The sequence below is a fragment of the Palaemon carinicauda genome, chromosome 30 (assembly GCF_036898095.1).
Source record: "Palaemon carinicauda isolate YSFRI2023 chromosome 30, ASM3689809v2, whole genome shotgun sequence".
Classification (NCBI taxonomy): domain Eukaryota; kingdom Metazoa; phylum Arthropoda; class Malacostraca; order Decapoda; family Palaemonidae; genus Palaemon; species Palaemon carinicauda.
Window position 1 is genome coordinate 32,085,573 of NC_090754.1, and position 24,590 is coordinate 32,110,162.

At 46.0% G+C, this 24,590-nt stretch overlaps 1 protein-coding gene across 1 annotated transcript in view; it reads right to left on the reverse strand.

The window, feature by feature from the left end:
- Nucleotides 1–24,590, reverse strand: part of LOC137622974 (transcription termination factor 4, mitochondrial) — a 67,797-nt gene that overhangs the window by 12,296 nt on the left and 30,911 nt on the right. Inside the window, exon 4 of the mRNA XM_068353586.1 lies at nucleotides 8,066–8,265. Coding sequence (XP_068209687.1) covers nucleotides 8,066–8,265 — 200 coding nt within the window. The remainder of the gene's footprint in view (nucleotides 1–8,065; nucleotides 8,266–24,590) is intronic.

The following is a 24,590-nucleotide window of genomic DNA, read 5'->3' on the forward strand; positions in this document are numbered from 1 at the left end:
AACCTTTTTTAATCTTTCTCTATAAATGTTTTTTATTGTTGTTTTTTCAATATTAAACTTAGCCGGTGATTATATAAGCTGCAACTCTGTTGCTCGACAGAAAACTCTACGTTCAAAATACGCCAGCGATCGCTATGCAGGTAGGGGGTGTACATCAACAGCGCCATCTGTTTAGCAGGTACTCAGTACTCAATGTAAACCCAGAACCAATTTTCTCTCTGTCGGGCTACCGGCAAGACCTACTAATACGCTGTTACTAACTGGATTTGTTTTCACAACTATTTGGTGAAGTACACTATTCTAGTTTTGAGCTTTCGCTATGCAGGGGTTTTATCTTCATCTCAAAACTTGAACTCGTTTTAGATAGATTTAATTAGGGTGACAAAGAGAGTATGGACTCTCTTTCACTTTTAAATGGCCGACCCTTCCCTTAGACGGAAGTGTGTTTAGGTTTTTAGTAATTTTGCTTAACACGTTATAGATCTATATATTTTATATCTCTCCGCCTTTATTAGGCCTCTTCGATTAACTTTCCATTTATTATAAACATATAAAGATAATTTTTATGTTTTGTTTATATGCGACCTTTCCTGATAGTAGGCGGTCCTTACTTGGAACCGAAGTTAATCAACGTTGAGCCCGTTATATCGTATTTAGCCTTTAAAGAATTTAAAACTTTTTAAATCTAATGTTTTATGAAAGAATTTCTTTGATAGTCTTCGTACTGATTTCAAAGATGAACTAACGTTTAGTTTTTTAGACTACGCAGTTGTTGACGTTCAGGACGTTCAACATGCGCTCTATCGTTACGATAGAGAGAGAGTGTATCACGGTTTCACTTTGCAGTAAGAGTAAATCGATTCTGACGTTTTGTTCATTCTTTCTTAGCTTTAATGTTTTAAATTCTAAATTAAAGGAACTTTTTATTGGAAAACCTTTCAGTTTTTTTCCTTTAGTCAAATAACATGTTTTTTTGACGATATATAATTGGGCTCTTCTCTTAGGTGCGAAATCAAGAGAGAAAGAGAGAGAGAGATAGAGACGGAGGGAGAGAGAGGAGAGAAAACGTTCCGTTCAAGCGGGTAACGTTGTTCTCGTGTTTCTCTCGTCCCTAGTCGCTGTACGGGGAAGAAGGTAAAACGTTTCTAGGGTTTTATTCTTGTCCCCAGGCTATGTGCGGTGAGAGATTGTAAACGTAGTTTATTTGAACTAGTGTTTAGTCTCTTTCCCAGCCACTGAATTTTTTATCTTTATATATGTTTTCTGTTTTTTGCTAGTATTAAGCAATTACTACCTTTTAATGAGGGTAGAATTGCGTGTTTCAGGTAGAAATCAGTAAAAGTTTCGATTTCAGTGAAATAAGTGCAAAACAGAAAATCAAAGTGATAAAGTGATATGCGCAAAGTGTTACAGTGTTGCGTCCGAGGGTTTGTCTGTTCGTGCCTGTCGTTCACCTAGTCCGGGACCTCTTGCAAGCTCCCAAGCCCAGGGGAGAAGTAATGTCGAACGACTTATGGGTTCGTCAGGCCTTGATCAACGAACAGACGTTTCCCTCTGTGGTTTCGGGCATATCTACCCAAGATCGCCCCACCCACACAAAGACGAGAGAGCCCATTTATTTCTCGTCTGCGGAAGAGGTTTCTCGTAAGAAACCATGGACCAAGGTCTCGCAGCTTATTAAGCGCAAGTCGGTCCCTTCCGCGCAAGTCCAACGGCCCAGTTGTAGCCACTGGGTCAGTTCGGACTCGCTGCAGTCTTCCGACGACTGTTCACCTCCTAAGAGAGGCAAAGCGGTACCGCATCAGGCAGTCATACCGTCTGTTGCCGCACCTGCTCCTGTAGACCCTAAGTGGTCTTTGCTGCAGACCATGCAGTCTCAGTTAACGTCATTGATGCGGGACTTTCGTGCGGAGAAGGTTGACACTGCACCAACCTCTAGCCTACAACCAACCACGGTTGTGCGTCCTGTGGACGCTGAGGCGACCTTCTGCCGCACTCCAGCTGAGAGAGTCCCGCCACCCATGCGTTCCAGTGTACCCTGCCAGCCGCATGTTGACGTTCAGTAACGCACGGAACCTTCCGTTGACGTTCGCGAGGTACAACAACAGTCTAAGTTGTTTTGTTATGACGCGGTGCGTCAACCTCCGCATTCTAGAGTTGTTTTGACTGCTCAGTATAGACAGTCAAAGCAGTCTCGAGTGAACACTGTATGTCCTCACGCACCTGTTGTGGTTGACAGTTCAGTTGTTGACAGTTCACAGACTGTCAAGCAGTTACATGACGTTGCCTTCTGGTCTGCTACTAATGCACCAGTGAGAGACTCACTGAGGTTACCTAGCTTTTATCGGACAAGGTTCCTGTAGATGAGAAAGTGCTGTTCTCCCTCCTACTGATATTCCCTTGAGGACTCTGTCATTTGGAGAGGAGCCTTAAGCTGCTTAGCCTCCTATGGACTTTAATTAAATCATGATGATTTTTTAAGGATCTTCGTCCGGATCTTGTAACTGCTGCTCCTCGTTCGCCTAAACGTCAGAACTTACACTAGGCCTAGCTACTTCGAAGCCGTTGTTTTTAAGCTAGTGCTCTCTCGCTCTCCTAGAGAGCGTTACGTTGGCTAGGCGACTGGTTTTTGCACCAGGAGGAGTTTTAGGGATACAGCCTTTGTTTTCCCTTCTTTTAAACTGGCTTATAGAGCGAGAGTCTGATAGGACACGAGAGAAGTTCTCGGCTTGGGAGTTCATGCCTCTGCCCAGATAGACTTCTCAATTCTGGTAGACTCGCCCTGGCGCCTAGCCAGGAGACGCTCCAAGTTGTTTACAGGTCAACTTCTCAACTTTTGTCGAGCCTTTGAAGTTTTGCTGTACTATTATGTCACACATAAGGCTTTCAGGGATGGTAAATGGTTCCGCCTCAGTCGCTAACCCCGTCTGTTGCCACACCTGCTCCCGTAGACCCTAAATGGGCTTTGCTGCAAGACATGCAGTCCAAGCTTGCGTCCTTGATAGAGGACTTAAATGCGGAGAAGAACCTTCTGGCCAACAACCTTCCAACCGGTTGGTTGTGCGCCCTGTTGACGCTGAGGTAACCTACTCGCGTCTGCCAGTTGAGGTGGTTCCTCCTTCTGGCCAACAACCTTCCAACCGGTCGGTTGTGCGCCCTGTTGACGCTGAGGTAACCTACTCGCGTCTGCCAGTTGAGGTGGTTCCTCCACCGATGCGACCCAGTGTGGGTTGCCAGTCACACGTTGACGTTAAGCGACGCTCGGAGGTGGTTGTTGACGTTCAGGTCAACAACCAGCAGAGGTGACTTGTTGTGACGCAGTGCGTCAACCTCAGCAACCCGGTAGGGTGTTGACTGCACAACCCAGACAGTCTAGACAGTTTCGGGTTGACGCTGTACTTCCTCGCGCACCCATGGTTGTTGACAGTTCACAGACTGTGCAGCAGTTCCATGATATTGCGTCCGGCTCCGTCACGCATCCACCAGTGCGACCGGATTCAGCGAGTCAGACGTTGCCCACTCCGTTGCCGTTTCCTCATCAGTTTCGGATGAGGAACCCTCTGATGAGGACGTTGCTGAATAAGACGATCAGCCCCCAGCCCTGCTATCCATCCAGAAGATGCTGAAGAAGGAACGCTGCCCAGTCAGGCTGTGGATGAGTCTGGTAGGGACACTGTCATCCGTGGATCAATTTGTGTCACTAGGAAGACTACACCTCCGTCCTCTTCTATACCATCTAGCTTTTCACTGGAAAAAGGACAAGACGCTAGAAGCGGTCTCGATCCCGGTTTCCGGAAAGATAAAGTCTTGTCTGACTTGGTGAAAGGACTATATCAACCTTAGAGAGGGTCTTCCCCTTACTGCTCAGACTCCCAACCACGTTCTCTTCTCGGACGCATCGGACGTAGGATGGGGTGCGACATTAGACGGTCGGGAATGCTCGGGATTATGGAACTCGAGTCAAAGGACAATGCATTTCAACTGCAAGGAGCTACTGGCAGTAAGTCTGACCTGGAAAAGCTTCAGGTCTCTCCTTCAAGGCAAAGTGGTGGAGGTGAACTCGGACAACACCACGGCTTTGGCGTACATCTCCAAGCAAGGAGGGACCTACTCTCTGACATTGTACGAGATCGCAAGGGACCTCCTCACCTGGTCAAAAGGTCTAGACATATCACTAGTAACGAGGTTCATCCAAGGCAACTTGAATGTCATGGCAGATTGTCTCAGTCGGAAGGGACAAATAATTCCAACAGAATGGACCCTCCACAAGGATGTATGCAAGAGACTTTGGGCCACCTGGGGCCAGCCAACCATAGATCTTTTCGCAACCTCGATGACCAAGAGGCTCCCAATATTTTGCTCACCAATCCCGGACCCAGCAGCAGTTCATATAGATGCCTTTCTACTAGATTGGTCACATCTAGATCTATATGCATTCCCTCCGTTCAAGATTGTCAACAAGGTACTGCAGAAGTTCGCCTCTCACGAAGGGACAAGGTTGACGCTAGTTGCTTCCCTCTGGCCCGCGAGAGAATGGTTCACCGAGGTACTTCGATGGCTAGTAGACGTTCCCAGAACACTTCCCCTAAGGGTGGACCTTCTACGTCAGCCACGCGTAAAGAAGGTACACCAAGCCCTCCACGCTCTTCGTCTGACTGCCTTCAGACTATCGAAAGACTCTCGAGAGCTAGAGGCTTTTCGAAGGAGGCAACCAGAGCGATTGCTAGAGCAAGGAGAACATCCACCCTTAGAGTCTACCAATCGAAGTGGGAAATCTTCCGAAACTGGTGCAAGTCAGTATCCGTATCCTCGACCAGTACCTCTGTAACTCAAATAGCTGACTTCCTCTTATATCTGAGGAAAGAACGATCTCTTTCAGCTCCCACTTTCAAGGGTTACAGAAGCATGTTGGCATCAGTCTTCCGTCACAGAGGCTTAGATCTTTCCAACAATAAAGATCTACAGGACCTCCTTAAGTCTTTTGAGACCACGAAGGAGCGTCGTTTGGTTACACCTGGTTGGAATTTAGACGTGGTACTAAGATTCCTTATGTCAGACAGGTTCGAACCGCTACAATCAGCCTCCCTGAAAGATCTCACCTTAAAGACTCTTTTCCTGGTATGCTTAGCCACAGCTAAAAGAGTCAGTGAGATTCATGCCTTCAGCAAGAACATCGGATTCTCATCCGAAATGGCTACATGTTCTACAACTTAGTTTTCTAGCCAAACACGAGCTGCCTTCTCGGCCTTGGCCAATATCGTTCGATATTCCAAACTTATCGTATGGTTGGAAATGAACTAGAAAGAGTCTTATGTCCTGTAAGAGCTCTTAAGTTCTTTTTAAAAACCTTTACGAGGCCCGTCTGAAGCTTTATGGTGTTCAGTTAAGAAACCATCTTTGCCTATGTCAAAGAATGCTTTATCCTATTTTATCAGACTGTTAATACGAGAAGCTCATTCCCATCTGAATGAGGAAGACCAAGCTTTGCTGAAGGTAAGGACACACGAAGTTAGAGCTGTCGCAACTTCCGTGGCCTTTAAACAAAATAGATCTCTGCAAAGTATAATCGACGCAACCTATTGGAAAAGCAAGTCATTGTTCGCGTCTTTTTATCTTAAGAATGTCCAGTCTCTTTACGAGAACTGCTACACTCTGGGACCATTCGTAGCAACGAGTGCAGTAGTGGGTGAGGGCTCAACCACTACAATTCCCTAATTCCATAACCTTTTTAATCTTTCTCTTGAAATGTTTTATTATTGTTTTTGGGTTGTCCGGAAGGCTAAGAAGCCTTTCGCATCCTACTTGATTTGGCGGGTGGTCAAAGTCATTTCTTGAGAAGCGCCTAGATTAGAGGTTTTGATGAGGTCCTGTTGTATGGGTTACAACCCTTGATACTTCAGATCCTAGGGGTCGCTCAGCATCCTAAGAGGATCGCGAGGCTCCGTAAGGAAGACGTACTTAAAAAGGCAGAGTAATTGTTCAAGTCGACTTCCTTACCAGGTACTTATTTATTTTATGTTTGTTATTTTGAATAACTGCTAAAATGAAATACAAAATACTTAGCTCATAATAATGTAAACAAGTAATGCTGGTCTCTACCCACCCCCCTGGGTGTGAATCAGCTTATATAATCACCGGCTAAGTTTAATATTGAAAAATGTTATTTTTAATAATAAAATAAATTTTTGAATATACTTACCCGGTGATTATATATTAAAGGACCCTCCCTTCCTCCCCAATAGAGACCCAGTGGACCGAGGAGAAAATTGGTTCTGTGTTTACATTGAGTACTGAGTACCTGCTAGACAGATGGCGCTGTTGATGTACACCCCCTACCTGCATAGCGATCGCTGGCGTATTTTGAACGTAGAGTTTTCTGTCGAGCAACAGAGTTGCAGCTTATATAATCACCGGGTAAGTATATTCAAAAATTTATTTTATTAATAAAAATAACATTTTTGGGTTGTCCGGAAGGCTAAGAAGCCTTTCGCATCCTGGTTGATTTGGCGGGTGGTCAAATTCTTTTCTTGAGAAGCGCCTAGATTAGAGGTTTTGATGAGGTCCTTTAGTATGGGTGGCAACCCTTAATACTTCAGCTCCTAGGAGTCGCTCAGCATCCTAAGAGGATCGCGAGGCTCAGTAAGGAAGACGTACTTAAAAAGGCAGAGTAATTGTTCAAGTCGACTTCCTTACCAGGTACTTATTTATTTTATGTTTGTTATTTTGAATAACTGCTAAAATGAAATACAAAATACTTAGCTCATAATAATGTAAACAAGTAATGCTGGTCTCTACCCACCCCCCTGGGTGTGAATCAGCTTATATAATCACCGGCTAAGTTTAATATTGAAAAATGTTATTTTTATTAATAAAATAAATTTTTGAATATACTTACCCGGTGATTATATATTAAAGGACCCTCCCTTCCTCCCCAATAGAGACCCAGTGGACCGAGGAGAAAATTGGTTCTGTGTTTACATGGAGTACTTGAGTACCTGCTCGACAGATGGCGCTGTTGATGTACACCCCCTACCTGCATAGCGATCGCTGGCGTATTTTGACAGTAGAGTTTTTCTGTCGGGCAGCAGAGCTGCAGCTTATATAATCACCGGGTAAGTATATTCAAAAATTTATTTTATTAATAAAAATTACATTTTTTTTCAGAGTGGGCATTCGTCAAGTTAAGAGTAAATTGGCCATAACTTTGGGTGAAGATATGCACACTTGCATGCTCACGTTCAAATTGAAATAAAGATATACTGTACTGTATAAGCCAATAAAGTCAAATGGAATAATAGTCATTGTTGCCACAAAATGAAGAGCTTTCTTAACCAAACTTCAAACAATTCATTCATTACAGCACATGCTGGACAAAAGGCACTATGAAAAGACCATGTGCACAAGTAACTAGTCAATTCCATCACTAATGTCCATAATAAAGTATCCAAAAGACTGTAACTAACAGTAAGTATTCTCATTTCAAGTAACCATAACTGGTACCTCAATGGTAAATTTGTCAATATGTAAAATATACAAGAATTTGTATTTCAGTTAAGTATAATTGTATAGGAGCCAATGTGAAAAACAATTATAACCAATATGTACTTTAATATGGGATATTTATCAATTTTACAGTTTTACTGTAAATACAAAACAAACAAATATAACCAAAACTTGAAAATAAATTACCATGTAGCCTACTACACATTCTGAGTTTTATAGTCAGTAGAATAATTTTGTATTAAATTATTGAAAATCTGTCCAATTCTCTAAAAGACTTCTAATTTTTTATGAGTACTGTATAAAATAAATGAGGAAACACATGTCCTGTGTATTTAGCAGTAGAAACCTTATTGTAAAAAATCATTGTACAGTACGTTACTTTTGTATTTTAATAATTCTAAACCAGAAACTAATTCAAATATTTTTGGGGGGTTCAAGCCATGTCGTCCTGATGGAACCTTCCATCAGGACGACATGGCTATCTCACCCAAAAATAGATTTTTCGCTTCGCTCAAAATCCATTTTACAGCAAGCTTATATTAAATATATTGACACTACTTACTTGTTGACGAAAAACTTGTTTGAAGTGTCTGTTATCATGGATAAATCTGCATTTATTTTGTGACTATTACTGTCCTTTGTAAGCTTTGGAGTTTTGTAAAGACCTGCCCTATAAAGAAACTGATGACGTATCTTGATGTGGAGAAGAGACTTTTCAAGAGCCTGGCTGGCTACAATTTGATCTTGTTTTAGACCCATCACCTAGAAAATATAAAAAACTCAGAATGAAATAGTGATTAAAAGTGAAAAAGCTACATTAGTGACAACACAGAGTAGTTTAATAGTCATAAAAACGTTTAATTATTACACTGTGAAGCTAATTTTACAGAACTTGTTCTTAAAATGTGAAGAATGAAACAAGGTAGGACAGCCAAGTGTGAAGATATTACAGGGAATAGATATAGTAAAATGGAGAAAGCAATAGATCTGTAAAGAGCCTACACTAAAATACATACTGTATTTAATGTTCTGAACAAGCCACAAACCAGATGGTACTTACGTATATAAAATAAAGTCATCCTGATTTGCTAAACATGAAGATATTCTTAAAGATAAATAAAACTTCAAAATTATTTGGATAAAAAGAGATATATCTTCATATACAAATACTATGAGATGACATATTCCAAATAAAGTTTTTGGAAAAAAAACAAATCATGGACAGTAACCTTTAGTAGTGATCTGAAAAAAAAAATGGCCTTCCTTGTTTCAGGTACTGTATTGCATTCGAGCCCTTTCCTTGGATGAAGAATTTCAATTTAATAGGTGATCCTAGGTTCTGTCTGTGCATAATAAACTAAAATTTTCTATAACTGGAATACAAACCTATGCTATTTATAGGGGTCTTACTTTTGACAAAGCTGAAAGGATGAGCCGTTAAATTTTAGCGAGGGTTGATTACCCATCCCGCTAATTAGCGGGGGATAGGAGGGTAGTTAGCTACCCCTCTCACTCATATACCTGTGACTGGACTGTACTTCACTTTACTTTTGGCTCGGAGGGAGAGCGGTTGTTGCCACTCTTCCTCCTCGCTTATTTTTCCACTGCCATTAATCTTTCATTTTAACTTATGTTTTCTTCTATATACTGTATATGAAAACATTCCTAATTTTCTTATATATATATTGTAAGCTTTCTTTACAGTGAATGTTGCTGTTTGTGTGACAGTGTTAGTATGGCAGGTTCTCAAGAACGGAAAACCTTCCCTTCCGACCTTTCTCCCTTGGACATCGATCATCCCGTTGGTGGATGGCCTTCCTTCTAACTCGGCTGCCGCAGGGGAGTCGTCATAGTTTGGATACTCCTCCATTCAGCTGTTAGTGTTGCCTTCCTCTCCTTTCAGAGCTTGACTTTGTTCTTGCTCTTTCTAAATGTCAACGCCGTTCACTTTATGAGGGCGGCCGGCAGAATACTCTGCAAGAGGAGCGCCTTTCCCGTTTTGCGGGTTAAGTTGCACTTCCGAATGGTTTTCTTCATTGAGTGAAATTATAACTGTTTTTAATTCAATTTTTCAGCTTTGTCCCCCCCCTTTCCTGCCAGAGGGTTGAGTGGTTCTCCTCAGTAGTTAATTTTCTCAGCTGAATTAACTGATTGTAATTCTTGTTTTGTTACAGTTTTATACGCTGCCGCTCTCCTTCTCCCGTTGATGTTGGCTGGGAAAGGGAGAATGCAGTCAATAATTTGAGGCTGTTCTCTCGGTGAACACTTTTCCCGTCCGCAGACTAGTTGTTCCTCCTGAGGGAGTTTTTTGTTACATAATTTGTTTTATTTTTCCTCAGTTAGCGTTGCTGTCCTTCTTCGTTCGGCTAGGATACCTGATGTAGAAGAGCAGTACCATTCGTTCTTGTGGAATCTGCTGTCACTTTCCTGTTCTGCGCCTGAGGCAGCTCATGATCAGCACGCTTACCTGGAGGAACTAGCTCCAGCTACGTTTTCTCAGGTATCGCTCGATGCAGACCTTCAACTTGAAGAAGGCTTGTTGATAGGAAGCAAAGAGCGCTGCCCGGCGGTCCGCCTGCAGGGGTTGGAGTACTTTCCCTTCCAAAGGAGAGTTATCCTCCCCAGGTGTTGGGTTGTCGTCCCTTCCCTCCATCTTCTACATCTCATTGCACCGATCGCCGATTGCTGTTGCTTTTTTTCGCCAAAGACTATGCTCCCCTCCATGCTGAGTCTACTCCTCTGTCTGGGGCGGAGCAAAGTCGGAAGCAAGTATCTCCTGCAAGTAGAGTTCTCTTCAAAGGTCTGCTGCTGCTGATCAGCTTGCTGATCCTCCTGCCCCTTTGGGAGTTCGTCACCATGGTCGTTGACCCCACCATATTCCTCCGGCGCTTCGCCTTAGAGGTGCTTCTTCGCCTTTGTTGAAAACACACCTCTTCGGCTCTTCAGCCTTGTCAATGCAGCTCTCCTCTTTGAAGGAGCCTTCTCGTCCAAATGCTGCGGGTTCCCGACCTTTATTTGTTCACAAATATTTAATTGTTCCGTAACCGAAATACAAACCACGCTATTTACATTGGGGTTTACCTTTTAGCGCAGCTGAAATGGCGAGCCATTAGAATTTAACGAGGGTGTATTACCCCCGCGCTAGTTACCGTGGGGGTAGGGGAGTGGTAGCTAGCTACCCCTCCCCCCCCTCACACACCGGTGAAGCTCACTTTCACTTTTGGCTCGGACTGTGACAGACGTCTCTGTCTTTGTCCTCGCTTGGCAGCCATTGTTTGTTTTGTCTTTACTTAATCACTTACTTTTCTTTTACTCAATATGTATGTAAACAGTTTTCATGTTTGTATATATATTTGAGTATAGAAATCAGTAAGTTTCCTTTTCAGAGTTGTGTGTGTAGTGTTCGATATCTCCGTGGAGCCCTCGGCAGTTTAGGCCACCACGGTGTAATTTTATGGGTTGCGGTCGAGTTTGACTTCGGTCTTTCTCTCTCTCTCTCTCTCTCTCTCTCTCTTGAGGTCTTTCACCCTTTTACTACGTTTACTACGCCCCTTGTAGCTTCCTTCCCGTGTGGGGGGGTTGCTACGCCGTACGTTTTGTCTCAATTAGTTTATGAATCTAATTGTATTTGTTAATTTTTCAGCTTGTAGAACGATTCCTTTCGGGGTTTTCGTTCTTTCTTTAGTGTTCATTCATTTTTAAATTACATAATTACATAGTTTCGTAATTATAATTGTTATAATTCTGTTTTGGTTACAGCTCCCCTTCCGTGAGTGTAAGTGGTTGTGAGGGCACGTGCCTGTTGTGTAATTTTTGTTCCTTTCCCTCAGGATTCCTCTTCGGAGCCTTCCCGGGGGAATGAATGTGTACTAATGATTTTTGTTTTATTTTTTTACAGTTACCGATCTAGTTTGTTTCTGTAATATGGCAACGGTGTGAGCTGTCTTGTTGAGGCCTGGGGATTCGGCTGTTGCTGCCTCCCCTTTGGATTTTCATCAGGGGCGTGTCTCCTTCTACTGGAAGTACTCCCGTGACGATTGACAGCTCTCCAGTTCATTTTAGAACTCTCAGGAGGCTTGCCTCCTTTGGTGGGTAACTTTCCTTCCGAGGGAAGTTTTTCCTGTCCAGGCTTGAGTTTTTCCCCTTTTGGGGGGTTCTTCTCTTGCCTTTTTTTTCGTGCGACTGTGCTCTTGGTGCTGAACGGTCGCACCTGCAGTTTCGCTCAAGGGGCTGGGCAACTGCAGGAGCCCCTCTTCAGAGGATTGCTCCTTTTAGGTCACTGGCTGACCAGTCTCTTCTACGAAGTGTTTCTCTTTCGTTCGCGAGAGAGCACACTCATAGAGACTCCTCTTCGGAGGATTCTTCTGCTGCTGTTGCTGTTGGCCTACTTCGCCGTAAGGCTCACCGTCCGCCTCGTCGTAAGGGCCTCTCATCTCCCTATAAGGGTGCTAAGAGGCGCCTTTTTGAATCTCCGTATGCAGCCTACAACTCCTTTTTGATCTTCCGCCCCTGGTGCAGATGTTCAGTAGTCTGACCTCGTCTTCCGACAGGCAACGGTCTTCCCGATGGACAACGGTCTTCCCGACGAACAACGGTCTTCCGACGGACATCAGTCTCCCGACGGACAACGATCCCTTCAGGGCAAAGGGTTGCCTTCCACGGGGGTTCTTCCCTTGCGTGTCAGAGTTCCCCAGCGCGCCCTTCTGCTCTCCTGCTCCTGCTCAGTGTTAGCGCACAGGCGCTCTCCTGCTCATCAGCGCTTTCCTGATCGCCAGCGCTCTCCTGTTCGCCAGCGCTCTCCTGTTCGCCAGCACTCTCCTGTTCGTCAGCGCTCTCATGATGATCATCTCTGCTGTTCCTGTTACGCGCCTTGTGCGCCCACGTTTGCCCTCACGATCTAGAACTTCGGTTCAGGTCTGGGTCAAGGACTCTTCTTCTACGCAGGCTTCCACGCGTTGCCTTCTGCTCGTCAGCGATCACCAGCGACCTTAGACGCGTCAGCGATCTCCTACGCGTCAACGATCGCCATCGATCTGCCACGCGTGTCAGTTCCCCTGACCACCATCAGTAGCGATCTAGCGCTCGCCTGCTGTGGACCACGATCTCCGGTAGCTGAGTCTTGCCGTAGATCTTCCTCCTGCTCGCCAGCGCTCACCTTTACTTCTGTCCTTCTGTGCGCCAGCTTACTTCAATTGCCAGCGCACATCTGCGCGCCCTTCTTTGCCACGCACCAATGGGCGCCAATAGTTTTCTGACCGTCTAGGATCGCCTGATTAACAGCTTGCTTCAGCGCTCACATTCCTGATGCACCTGCGCGCCTTCTGTTAGCGCGATGCGTGCTAACCATCACTAGTCTCTCTCGCGTTGGCAATCGCCTACGCGCCCGCGCGATTCTTCACCTGCGCGCTAGCGTTTTTGTTAACGCACCACCGCTCGCCAACGCGCCGTCGCTTGCCGACGCGCCATCGCTTGCCGACGCGCCATCGCTTGCCGACGCGCCATCGCTTGCCGACGCGCCATCGCTTGCCGACGCGCCATTGCTTGCCGACGCGCCATTGCTTGCCAACGCGCTTTCACTCTCCTACGGGTTATCGCTCGCCAGAACGCGCCATCGCTCGTCAACGCGCCATCGCCCGCCTACGCGTCATCGGTCTCCCGACCGTCTGTGCTCACCCGCGCGCCCACGTGCCTGCGCGGCCACATGTCCACGTGCCCGCGCGACCGCACGCCCATGTGCCTGCACGCCTACGCTCATGCGCGACCGCGCACATGCTCTCCAATGTTCGCCCGCGCGGACAGACGAGGTTCCGTCGCGCGAACCGACGGTGTTTCTTCGCACGAACGTCAGCTTAATTCTTGCAGTATCCATTGCTCGCCTATGGGTTATCGCTCGCCGACCACCAGCTCTCGCCCTTCCTACCACGCTCACCCTCCTTATGCGCTCCTTCGCTCACCTTCGTTTGCGTTCCTGCGTGACCGCGCATGGGCGCTTCCACGTTCGCCCACACGCAAATCATTGATTTACCATCGCGCGAGCTCCAGGAGGGAGCGGCAGAGTTCACAAACTCTAGAATTGGCACCCCCCCTTGCAGGTTTCACGCTGGGAGGATGCCTAAGGTTACTCATCCGGATGACAGCTTCCCGATGCCCATTCCTGCACGATCTCTGTGATCAGCCAAGGATATCGCGCCTGCCGTCTCTGTCAGCGAATTCAGTGTCTCTGAACCTCTATGCCATAGGGTCGGCAAGAGTTAGCCCGTTTGGGCAGAATGACCCATGCCTTAGGAGAAGGTCCTCCATAGGATCATCGACGGCTTTACCCCCGGCTTCTTCAGTCGATCCTTTCTTGTAAGGAAGTAGCTGAGACGGGAGTTCCGTAGTCGACCTCTCAGCCCTGATCAAGTTTGTTGAACAAACTTCGTACCCCGTGGAACAGCAGAATCGATCAGACTGGTAACGAGGCGACAGGACTCCTTAGACCCTGGATCGGAAGGACGGGTACTTTCAGTTTCCATTCCATCCATCTTCCAGGAAGCTCGTGGAATTCAGCCTAGACTGCAGGTATTCCTGCTTAAGATGCAGTGTGGCGATCCCGCCGTGGCATCCCTGCTTTCCTCATGGCCGCTCAGGTGCAGGCTTCTGCCTCCTTCGCTTTTTGGAGGTCTGGTCAACTCCGGTAGGCTCGGGTTCGACCTTCTTCAGCGCCGGGACAAGCTTCCGGATGCTTACCATGAGTGGGGGTTCATGGTATTTTGCTAGGAGCCTTCTCTTCTTCTGCCTCAACATCTGGAATATCTAGCCAGGATATTGAGTCAACGGCCTTACCACGTTGGAAACCTCGCTTCTCGTCCGTCCAGCGAGGTTAAGCAACGTCGGTTCTGGTCGGTACTTGGATGGGTGACCACCTTGGGACGCCAGATTCTGTTGCCACCTCCTCCAAGCCTTCCCTTCAGTTGACTGTGGCAAGGCTGAGGAGAGTCGCAGTACCTGTTCTCAGTCAAGCAGAGCTTTCAGCCCTACCTTGGAACGTTTCCTAGTTCTCTTTTCCTCATTGACCCGTCTATAGTTCCGAACGGTCGCCTCAGGATAAGTTCCATGTGGGGCGGTCCGAGTTCCGGTGGTTTCAAGCAACGATTAACCGGACTTTCTGGCCCCTATGGGACCAACGGAACGATTAGACCTGCAATGGGTGTTGACCTATGGAACCTCTTGATGGGAGTGGATATTCTCGTCCTTTCCCCACATTTTTTATGCTGTTCTCGGACTCGTCAAAGAAAAGGGGGGGGGGGGCATGTTCTGGTCCAGGCCTCTGGTCAGGACCTGAAGGATACCTCTCCATCATTCAGGCAGGCTTAGGGGCCGTAGTCTGGCCCCTCTACAGATCCTACAGCTCCTGCCGAGTCGCTCCGTACGCGTCGACTTCATGGTTCTGGCGTATTCTAACCAGCAGGGGATGCATTTTCACACCTTCGCATCTTGCAGTAGACATACCGAGATGATTGAGATACTCTCAATACCACCATCGGCTCTCTCATTCCAGGCAGAGGAATGTTCTCTCCGACTATCCGAGCAGAGCCTCGTAGAGAGAGTGTACCTGGGGGTCTTTGGCCTTGAGTAACCAGCAAGTCCTGGTCTGGGGGACCGGATCGCGACAGCTTGGAACCTTAAGCTTCCGCTGTTCTTCCCCCCCAGTCTCAGACCCCGAGACTCTGGCAAGATGCACTCCGGTGATGGTGGGACAACATCGATGCCTGCGTCTTCCCTCCTTTGTTGTCTGTTGAGAATGGGTCTCAACAAGACCAGGTTGTCTGTCAACCTTTCAATGGTCCTGAGAGCTCCACTGGCACTATGCGCAGAACTGTTTCCGGACCCTCTGCTTCCCCTGACGGAACTCCCGGGAGAGCTTCTCCCACGACACAGGCTACTCAAACAACCACACTGCAACATCTATCATGAGCCGGGGCGTCGCTTCGGCTTCATGCCTGGAGACACTACGCCTCCTCCTCAAGAAGAGACAACCCGCTACAGTCGCGGGACGGAGGTCGCGTCATCTGCGATAATCATCCGCAGGGGTCTTCCAGGCGAAGTGAAGAGTCTTCGGTGGTTGGTGTCGTGGGAGATATACCTCTTCCCTTGAGGCCTCTTCTCCAGCAATAACGATCTTATTGCCTTTCGGCGGGAGGAAACTCCTTTCCGCTCTCGGCAATGAAGCCTGTCGCTCAGCCTTTCCTTGACCTTCAGGCTTAAAGGAATAACTTTTTCCTTCCCGCTGGACCTTTCCTCGCTCATGCGAAGCTGCGAACGTCCCTGCCCTAGTCGGAGTGAGACCTCCAACTTGGAGCATGGCTCGGACTTTTTAGTCCCTTAAAGAGATCTTCTCAAGACCCTTTACGTCAGGCCTCTGATTGTATTCCGTCTTGGGTCTCCTGCTCACTCTGGCCGCGGCCAGTGTGTAAGCAATCTTCTTGGTCTTATGACTCCGCCCTTTCTAAGGAATGGGGGAAGGCAACATTCAGGTTCGCTCCTGAGTTGCTGGCTAGACTCAGAATCTTGGGGTCCCGGCCCTTCGGTCCAATTCCTTCAAGATTTCGAGTCTCCATTCTGTATCTGATGTCCCAAAACCTTCTCCTTCTTGCCAGTAAAGGAATCGAGAGGTTAGCTTTGGGAACAGCTGCAGTTTGTCCTCAGTTGCAGCCGGTTTGGGAGCACAAGAAGGCCGCGGGGGAGAGTCACCAGTATACCTCTTCAACTCGGACTCAAGGACTTTCATCTCGACCTGTCTCCAGACCCTCCCCCGTCTCGTCGCCCTACAGCACAATGTCGGATACATCGCAACGTTCCCCGCCTTCGAGTAATACTACTCTGTGACGCAGGTGCTACAAGCTGGAGTCTGGAAGCATCTAATGACCTTCGCAGCCCGCTTCCTGCAGGGCGTGACCCACAGGAGTTTCGATACGTTTTCTTTCGCTCTGTGGTGGCTACACAACAGCTGGTCTAACCTCAGGCTCCTTTTTGGACAGGTAGCAGAAGGTTGAGGGCATTGTTATCAGGTTTTAGTCTGCATGAACGAAAGAAGTATGTCTGGCCCTTACTTCTTTTTTCATCATCCCCTCTACGGGGAAGCAGCATCCAGGTCTCTGCATAGCTGACCTCGAACCTCTGCAGGTAAACCATGCTTCCTTGTGTTCCGAGTATTGAGTCAATACTGTTGCGTCCCCCATACCCTGACGAGGTGTTATTGGGAACGTCCTAACCCAGAGTTCCTTCTGGAACTCCAGGTCAACTGCCTAGGATGGGTCACACTTCTTCCTTCACACACAAGCTTATGTAGGCCACACGGTTCCTTGCGGAGCAAGGAACTTGTGAGGTGCAGGGACTCCTTTTCTCGAGTGCGACTCACTCGGATTCTGTATGGCTGGGGACTTTCCACCCTACCGAAGGGGTAAGTCACCCAATGTAAATAGCGTGGTTTGCATTTCGGTTACGGAACAAATGACAAATTCGAAGATAATTTGTATTTTTCCTAACCATACAAACCTTAGCTATTTACACATATTTGCCCGCCAGCCCTGTCCCCCAAGACAAGTCCTACCTCTAAGTGAAAGTGAGCTTCACCGGTGTGTGAGGAAGGGGGGAGGGGTAGCTAGCTACCACTCCCCTACCCCCCCCCCCCCCCCCCGCTAACTAGCGCGGGGGTAATACACCCTCGTTAAATTCTAATGGCTCGCCATTTCAGCTGCGCTAAAAGGTAAACCCCAATGTAAATAGCTAAGGTTTGTATGGTTAGGAAAAATACAAATTATCTTCGAATTTGTCATCTTTGATCTCTTTCTATTACAGTACAGTACAGGTATTCCTCGACTTGCATTGTTTCGAGTTAAGTCTGTTTCGAATTTACGTCTTTTGTCACAAATAATACATAAAAAATAAAAATCCAGTTTTGAGTCATTTTGACTTGTCTATCCACTACAAGGATTGGAGTCATAATATCACTGAAATACTGTTAGAAGAACACAAAACATGGTAGTTTACTCTAAATAAAAATTAAAGGATATAAAATCACATGAAAATACGTATGGTTTCATGTTATGGTTTTAGTGGCACTTTTTTTTTTTTCTTTCTTACGTTGTTGGGCGAAAATTTTTAGGTTATATTCAGATCTGTAAGGGGCCTAACAAAGTGGGCTATATCAGGCTATTACAGCTTTTTGCCGATCCGGTCAAGTTGTTTACTAAAGAGCAGACTTTTCCTGCATTAAGAAATTTTATTCCTTACTATTTCTCCCCTATTTTTAGTTTGTTTCTTTAGTTATTTGGTTCGTTATACCCTATGAGATGGGTCTCTTTAGATTTGAGTTTGGGTTTCTTTTTTTTTTTGTGCTGCATGAGAGCAGGGGTTTATTCCTCTATAGGGGCTGGTTGAGGTTCTAACTCAAAGTACTCTTTGTTAGGTTGTCTACAGGCAGTAGCACAGACTATCTCTTATGAGGTGAGATTGGCTTTAATTTTGTTTAAGTTTATTGTTTCTGGATGGGGATTTAGACTTAGGTTTGTTTGAGAGCTATTAATGGTATTCTTGGTTCATATTGGCAGCTGGGCCGTTGAGGTTTCTTTGGTTTGTTTCTTGCTTGGCGGAGAGTAACCGCACACCTTTTGACTTTGCGGAGGGGAAGTTAGAATTAGTTTCTAGGTTTAATACGGAGTATAGGTGGGTTTGCTTTAATCTTTATGGCTGAGTATGCCAGAATTCTTTTTCTAAGGACTTTATATAGAATCCTGTTTTTGAATCTGTTAGGTTTTATTTAAAAGTGGTTTTCATTGGTTTTTCTTTTGTCTGAGTGCGAGGGTCTCTTCCTCGTTATCCTTATGACAAGTTGATATATTTAACTTGAAAAAGACATTTTTACCTATTTCTTTAAATTACTATATGTTTTTTAGAGGGGTGATAATTTTTTTATGTCAGCTCAATATAAGTTTGCACGAAATTTAAGTAAAGAATTTTAGACTATTAGAAGATTTGAACTTTTTTATAATGCTTTCAAAACATTTACTTTTCTAAAAGTCAAATAGTCAGTCTATTAATTTATCTCACATAAGTAGCATAGGTGGGTTAATGAGATAAAATATAAAATAGACTCTTGTCAAGATTTGCCCTGAGAGAATATAGGGGTTTTCTACTGGGCATGCGCCAATTCAGGTTAATAAAATAAAGATTGTTACTAGGGTCTAAAATCTAAATGCTAAATTGTAAATATCTACATTTACAAGCATGGATGTACATTTATTCGTGAAATTATATTCCTTTTTCAATACTAAATTAAAATCTAAAATTTATTTGTAAGCTTAAATAGATTCTTATTAACCATATATTATTCAAATTGCATTTACAAATAAAATACAGAACTGTGAATGGTTATTTGAGGTTTAGCCTAGTGACAAGTAAAGTCAGAGACAAGTCAATTCGACTTGCATCATTTTCAACCTAAGTCGCCTCTCCTGGAACCAATTACTGACGTAAGGTGAGGTATACCTGTACTATAGTAATTGCCTCTTGGGAATAAAGGACAGACCTTCTACCTTACAGAAACTTCCTCCCACCTAAGGAAGACTTCCCATTAAATGACTAAGAAGTTTGTATCCACGTAGGAATAAACTACAAATTTTACATAATTTATATTTTTTTAGCTATACAAACCCAAGTCATTTACCAAAGGTCCCGCCTCGGCCACCCTGCAAGTCTTTGACCAGAAGTGTTGTGAGTGAGTTTGATACAAGTGTACCAGTAATGCTCTGCAGTTGCCTAGCAATGCAGCATGACGTAATCTACCGATTTCTTTTTAGTTGTCTGGCCTTAGAAAATGAAACTAAAAGTAATCCCATTAAATGACTCAGGTTTGTATAGCTAGGAAAAATGTTATTTTCATTAGTAAAATAAATTTTTGAATATACTTACCCGGTGATCATATAGCTGTCAGCTCTGCTGCCCGACAGAAAAACCTAAGGACAAAATACGCCAGCGATCGCTATACAGGTGGGGGTGTACATCAACAGCGCCATCTGTCGAGCAGGTACTCAAGTACTCCATGTCAACACAGAACCAATTTTCTCCTCTGCCCACTGGGTCTCTATTGGGGAGGAAGGGAGGGTACTTTAATTTATGATCACCGGGTAAGTATATTCAAAAATTTATTTTTCTAATGAAAAATGTTATTTTCATTAGTAAAATAAATTTTTGAATATACTTACCCGATAATCATGTAGCTGTCAACTCCGTTGCCCGACAGAATTCTACGGAAGGGATACGCCAGCGATCACTATACAAGAAGGGGGTGTACTCACCAGCGCCACCTGTGGCCAGGTACTGCAGTACTTCTTGTTGACACCACCTCAATTTTTCCTCGGTCCACTGGTTCTCTATGGGGAGGAAGGGTGGGTCAATTAAATCATGATTATCGGGTAAGTATATTCAAAAATTTATTTTACTAATGAAAATAACATTTTTCAATATTAATCTTACCCGATAATCATGTAGCTGATTCACACCCAGGGAGGTGGGTGAAAACCAGTGTACATGTATATCAAGAAGCTAAGTATCCCGTATTTCATATCAGTTATTCAAAATAACAATGAAATTATAAGTACCTGGTAAGGAAGTCGACTTGAACCATTACTCTGCCTTTAATAAGTTCGTCTTCCTTACTGAGCGCAGCGTTCCTCTTAGGAGGCTGAACAACCCTAAGGTGCTGAAGTATAAAGGGCTGCAACCCATACTAAAGGACCTCTACACAACCTCTAACCTAGGCGCTTCTCAAGAACGAATTGACCACCCGCCAAATCAACTAGGATGCGGAAGGCTTCTAGCCTACCGTAACAACCCAAAAAACAACAATAAAAGCATTCAAGAGAAAGGTTAAAAAAGGTTATGGGATTAAGGGAATGTAGTGGCTGAGCCCTCACCTACTACTGCACTCGCTGCTACGAATGGTCCCAGGGTGTAGCAGTTCTCGTAAAGAGACTGGACATCTTTGAGATAAAATGATGCAAACACTGACTTGCTCCTCCAATAAGTTGCATCCATGATACTCTGCAGAGAACGGTTCTGTTTAAAGGCCATCGAAGTGGCTACAGCTCTCACTTCGTGGGTCCTTACCTTCAGCAAAGCAAGGTCTTCATCCTTCATGTGAGAATGAGCTTCTCTAATCAGAAGCCTTATATAATACGAAACTGCGTTTTTGGACATAGGCATCGAAGGTTTCTTGATGGCACACCATAAGGCCTCTGATTGTCCTCGTATAGGTTTTGACCTTTTAAGATAGTATTTTAGAGCTCTGACAGGGCAAAGAACTCTTTCTAGCTCGTTACCCACCATGTTGGAAAGGCTAGGAATTTCAAACGATCTAGGCCAAGGACGTGAAGGAAGTTCATTTTTTGCTAAAAATCCGAGCTGTAAGGAACATGTTGCTGATTCGGATGTGAATCCTATGTTCCTGCTGAAGGCGTGAACCTCACTAACCCTTTTGGCTGTTGCAAGGCAGACGAGGAAAAGAGTTTTGAGAGTAAGGTCTTTGAAAGAAGCTGACTGGAGAGGTTCAAACCTAGGAGACATAAGGAACCTTAAGACTACGTCTAGATTCCAGCCTGGAGTGGACAATCGACGTTCTTTAGAAGTCTCGAAAGATTTAAGGATGTCTTGAAGATCCTTGTTGGAGGAAAGATCCAAACCTCTGTGGCGGAGAACTGAAGCCAACATACTTCTGTACCCTTTGATCGTAGGAGCCGAAAGAGATCTAACATTCCTAAGATGTAACAGGAAGTCAGCAACTTGGGTTACAGAGGTATTGGAAGAGGAAACTGCATTGGCTCTGCACCAGCTTCGGAAGACTTCCCACTTGGATTGATAGACTCTACGAGTGGATATCCTCCTTGCTCTGGCAATCGCTCTGGCTGCCTCCTTCGAAAAGCCTCTAGCTCTAGCGAGTCTTTCGACAGTCTGAAGGCAGTCAGACGAAGAGCGTGGAGGTTTGGGTGTACCTTCTTTACGTGAGGTTGACGTAGAAGGTCCACTCTTAGAGGGAGAGTCCTGGGAACGTCGACCAGCCATTGTAGTACCTCTGTGAACCATTCTCTTGCAGGCCAAAGGGGAGCAACCAGCGTCAGCCGTGTCCCTTCGTGAGAGACGAACTTCTGAATGACTCTGTTGATGATCTTGAACGGCGGGAATGCATATAGCTCGAGATGGGACCAATCCAGCAGAAAAGCATCCACGTGAACTGCTGCTGGGTCTGGAACTGGGGAACAGTACAAAGGGAGCCTCTTGGTCATGGAGGTGGCGAACAGATCTATCGTTGGCTGACCCCACAAGGTCCAAAGTCTGTTGCACACGCTCTTGTGAAGGGTCCATTCCGTGGGGATGATTTGATCTTTCCTGCTGAGGCGATCTGCCGAGACGTTCATATTGCCCTGAATGAACCTCGTTACCAGTGAGAGGTTTAGACTTCTTGACCAAATGAGGAGGTCCCTTGCTATCTCGTACAGCTTCCTCGAATGGGTCCCTCCCTGCTTGGAGATGTATGCCAAGGCTGTGGTGTTGTCGGAGTTCACCTCCACCACCTTGTTTAGCAGGAGGGATTTGAAGTTCATTAAAGCCAGATGAACTGCCAGCAACTCCTTGCAGTTGATGTGAAGCGTTTCCTGTTCCTTGTTCCATGTTCCCGAGCATTCCTGTCCGTTCAAGGTCGCGCCCCAGCCCGAGTCTGATGCGTCCGAATAGAGATGAAGATTGGGGGTCTGAACCGCTAACGATAGACCCTCCTTGAGAAGGATGTTGGTCTTCCACCACATGAGAGTAGTCTTCATCTCTTTGGTAACAGGAATAGAGACCGCTTCGAGCGTCATATTCTTGTCCCAGTGAGCTGCTAGATGGAATTGAAGGGGGTGGAGGTTGAGTCTCCCTAACTCGGTGAACAGGGCTAACGATGACAGGGTCCCTGTTAGACTCATCCACTGTCTCACCGAGCATCTGTTCCTCTTCAGCATGCTCAGAATGCACTCTAGGGCTTGGCTGATTCTTGGGGCCGACGGAAAAGCCCGAAAAGCTTGATTCCGAATCTCCATTCCCAGGTAAACGATGGTTTGGGAAGGAATAAGCTGGGACTTTTTTAAGTTGACCAAAAGACCCAGTTCCTTGATCAAGTCCAAAGTCCAGTTGAGACTCTCCAGACAGCGACGACTTGTGGGGGCTCTTAACAGCCAGTCGTCTAAATAAAGGGAGGCTCTGATGTCCGCCAAGTGGAGGAATTTTGCAATATTCCTCATCAGTCGCGTAAACACCATAGGCGCCGTGCTTAGGCCAAAACACAGGGCTTGGAATTGGTACACAACCTTTCCAAAAACGAATCTCAGGAAAGGTTGGGAGTCTGGATGAATAGGAACGTGAAAGTAAGCGTCTTTCAGATCCAACGAGACCATCCAGTCCTCCTGCCTGACCGCTGCTAGGACCGACTTCGTCGTCTCCATAGTGAACGTCTGCTTGGTGACATAAGCATTGAGCGCACTGACGTCCAGCACCGGTCTCCAACCTCCTGTCTTCTTGGCCACCAGAAAGAGACGGTTGTAGAAGCCCGGGGATTGATGGTCCCGGACTATCACCACTGCCTCCTTTTGTAACAGGAGCGACACCTCTTGGTGTAACGCTAGCCTCTTGTCCTTTTCCTTGTAGTTGGGAGAGAGGTTAATGGGAGAAGTGGTCAGAGGGGGATTGCGGCAGAATGGTATCCTGTAACCCTCCCTTAGCCACTTGACAGACTGGGCGTCTGCACCTCTTCTTTCCCAAGCTTGCCAGAAGATCTTGAGTCTGGCTCCTACTGCTGTCTGGAGAGGAGGAGAGTCAATGTTTGCCTTTCGAAGGCTTGGGACCTTTCTTGGACCTGCCCCTGAAACCGTCTGGACGGGTACTTCCTCGGCTGGGGGCTCTGCCACGAAAGGGCGGAATAAATCTTGTAGCAGGAGTATCGGCCACTGGGGTGCGGTAAGTTCTAGGAACCGAAGGAGCAACCTTAGCCTTACGTGCTGAAGAGGCCACAAGGTCATGAGTGTCCTTCTGAATAAGAGCCGCAGACAATTCCTTGATAAGGTCCTCAGGAAACAGGAACTTAGAAAGCAGAGCAAAAAGTAACTGAGACCTTTGACAAGAGGTGATACCAGTGGAAAGGAAGGTGCAAAGTTGTTCCCTTTTCTTGAGTACTCCCGAAACAAACATGGAGGCAAGTTCGCCGGAACCATCGCGAATTGCTTTATCCATACAGGACATTATAAGCATGGCCGAGTCCTTGTCAGATGGGGCAGTCTTCTTGCTCAAGGCCCCCAGGCACCAGTCGAGAAAATTAAAAATCTCAAAGGCGCGAAAGACTCCCTTTAAGAAGTGGTCTAAGTCAGAAAAGGTCCAGCAGACCTTAGAGCGCCTCATAGCCGACCTTCGTGGAGAGTCAACCAAACTTGAGAAGTCAGCCTGGGCAGAGGCAGGGATTCCCAAGCCTGGTTCCTCTCCTGTGGCATACCATACGCCCGCCTTAGAAGTCAGCTTAGTAGGTGGAAACATGAATGACGTCTTCCCTAGTTGCTGCTTGGACTGCAACTAGTCCCCTAACATTCTCAAAGCTCTCTTAGAAGATCTAGCGAAGACGAGCTTAGTGTAGGCAGACTTAACAGGTTGCATGCCTAGAGAAAACTCTGATGGAGGAGAGCGAGGGGTAGCCGACACAAAGTGATCCGGGTAAACTTCTCTGAAAAGAGCCAGGACCTTGCGAAAGTCAATGGAGGGTGGTAACGACTTGGGTTCCTCCACGTCAGAAGAGGGATCGTCCAGGTGCGCAGCTTCCTCCTCAGAAACCTCATCACCTGAGGGTTGAGAAGCGAGAGGTAAAGTTACAGCGGTATGCTGAACGGCAGAATCCTGACAAGCGGGTGCATATACACTTGTGGATTCATCCTCAAGTCTCTGTTGAAGAGGATGAGGGCTGGTAATGACAAAGTCATGAGGCTGGGAAGAAGGAGGCTCTGCGGGAGTCTGGGGAGCAAGCGTGGTGAGAG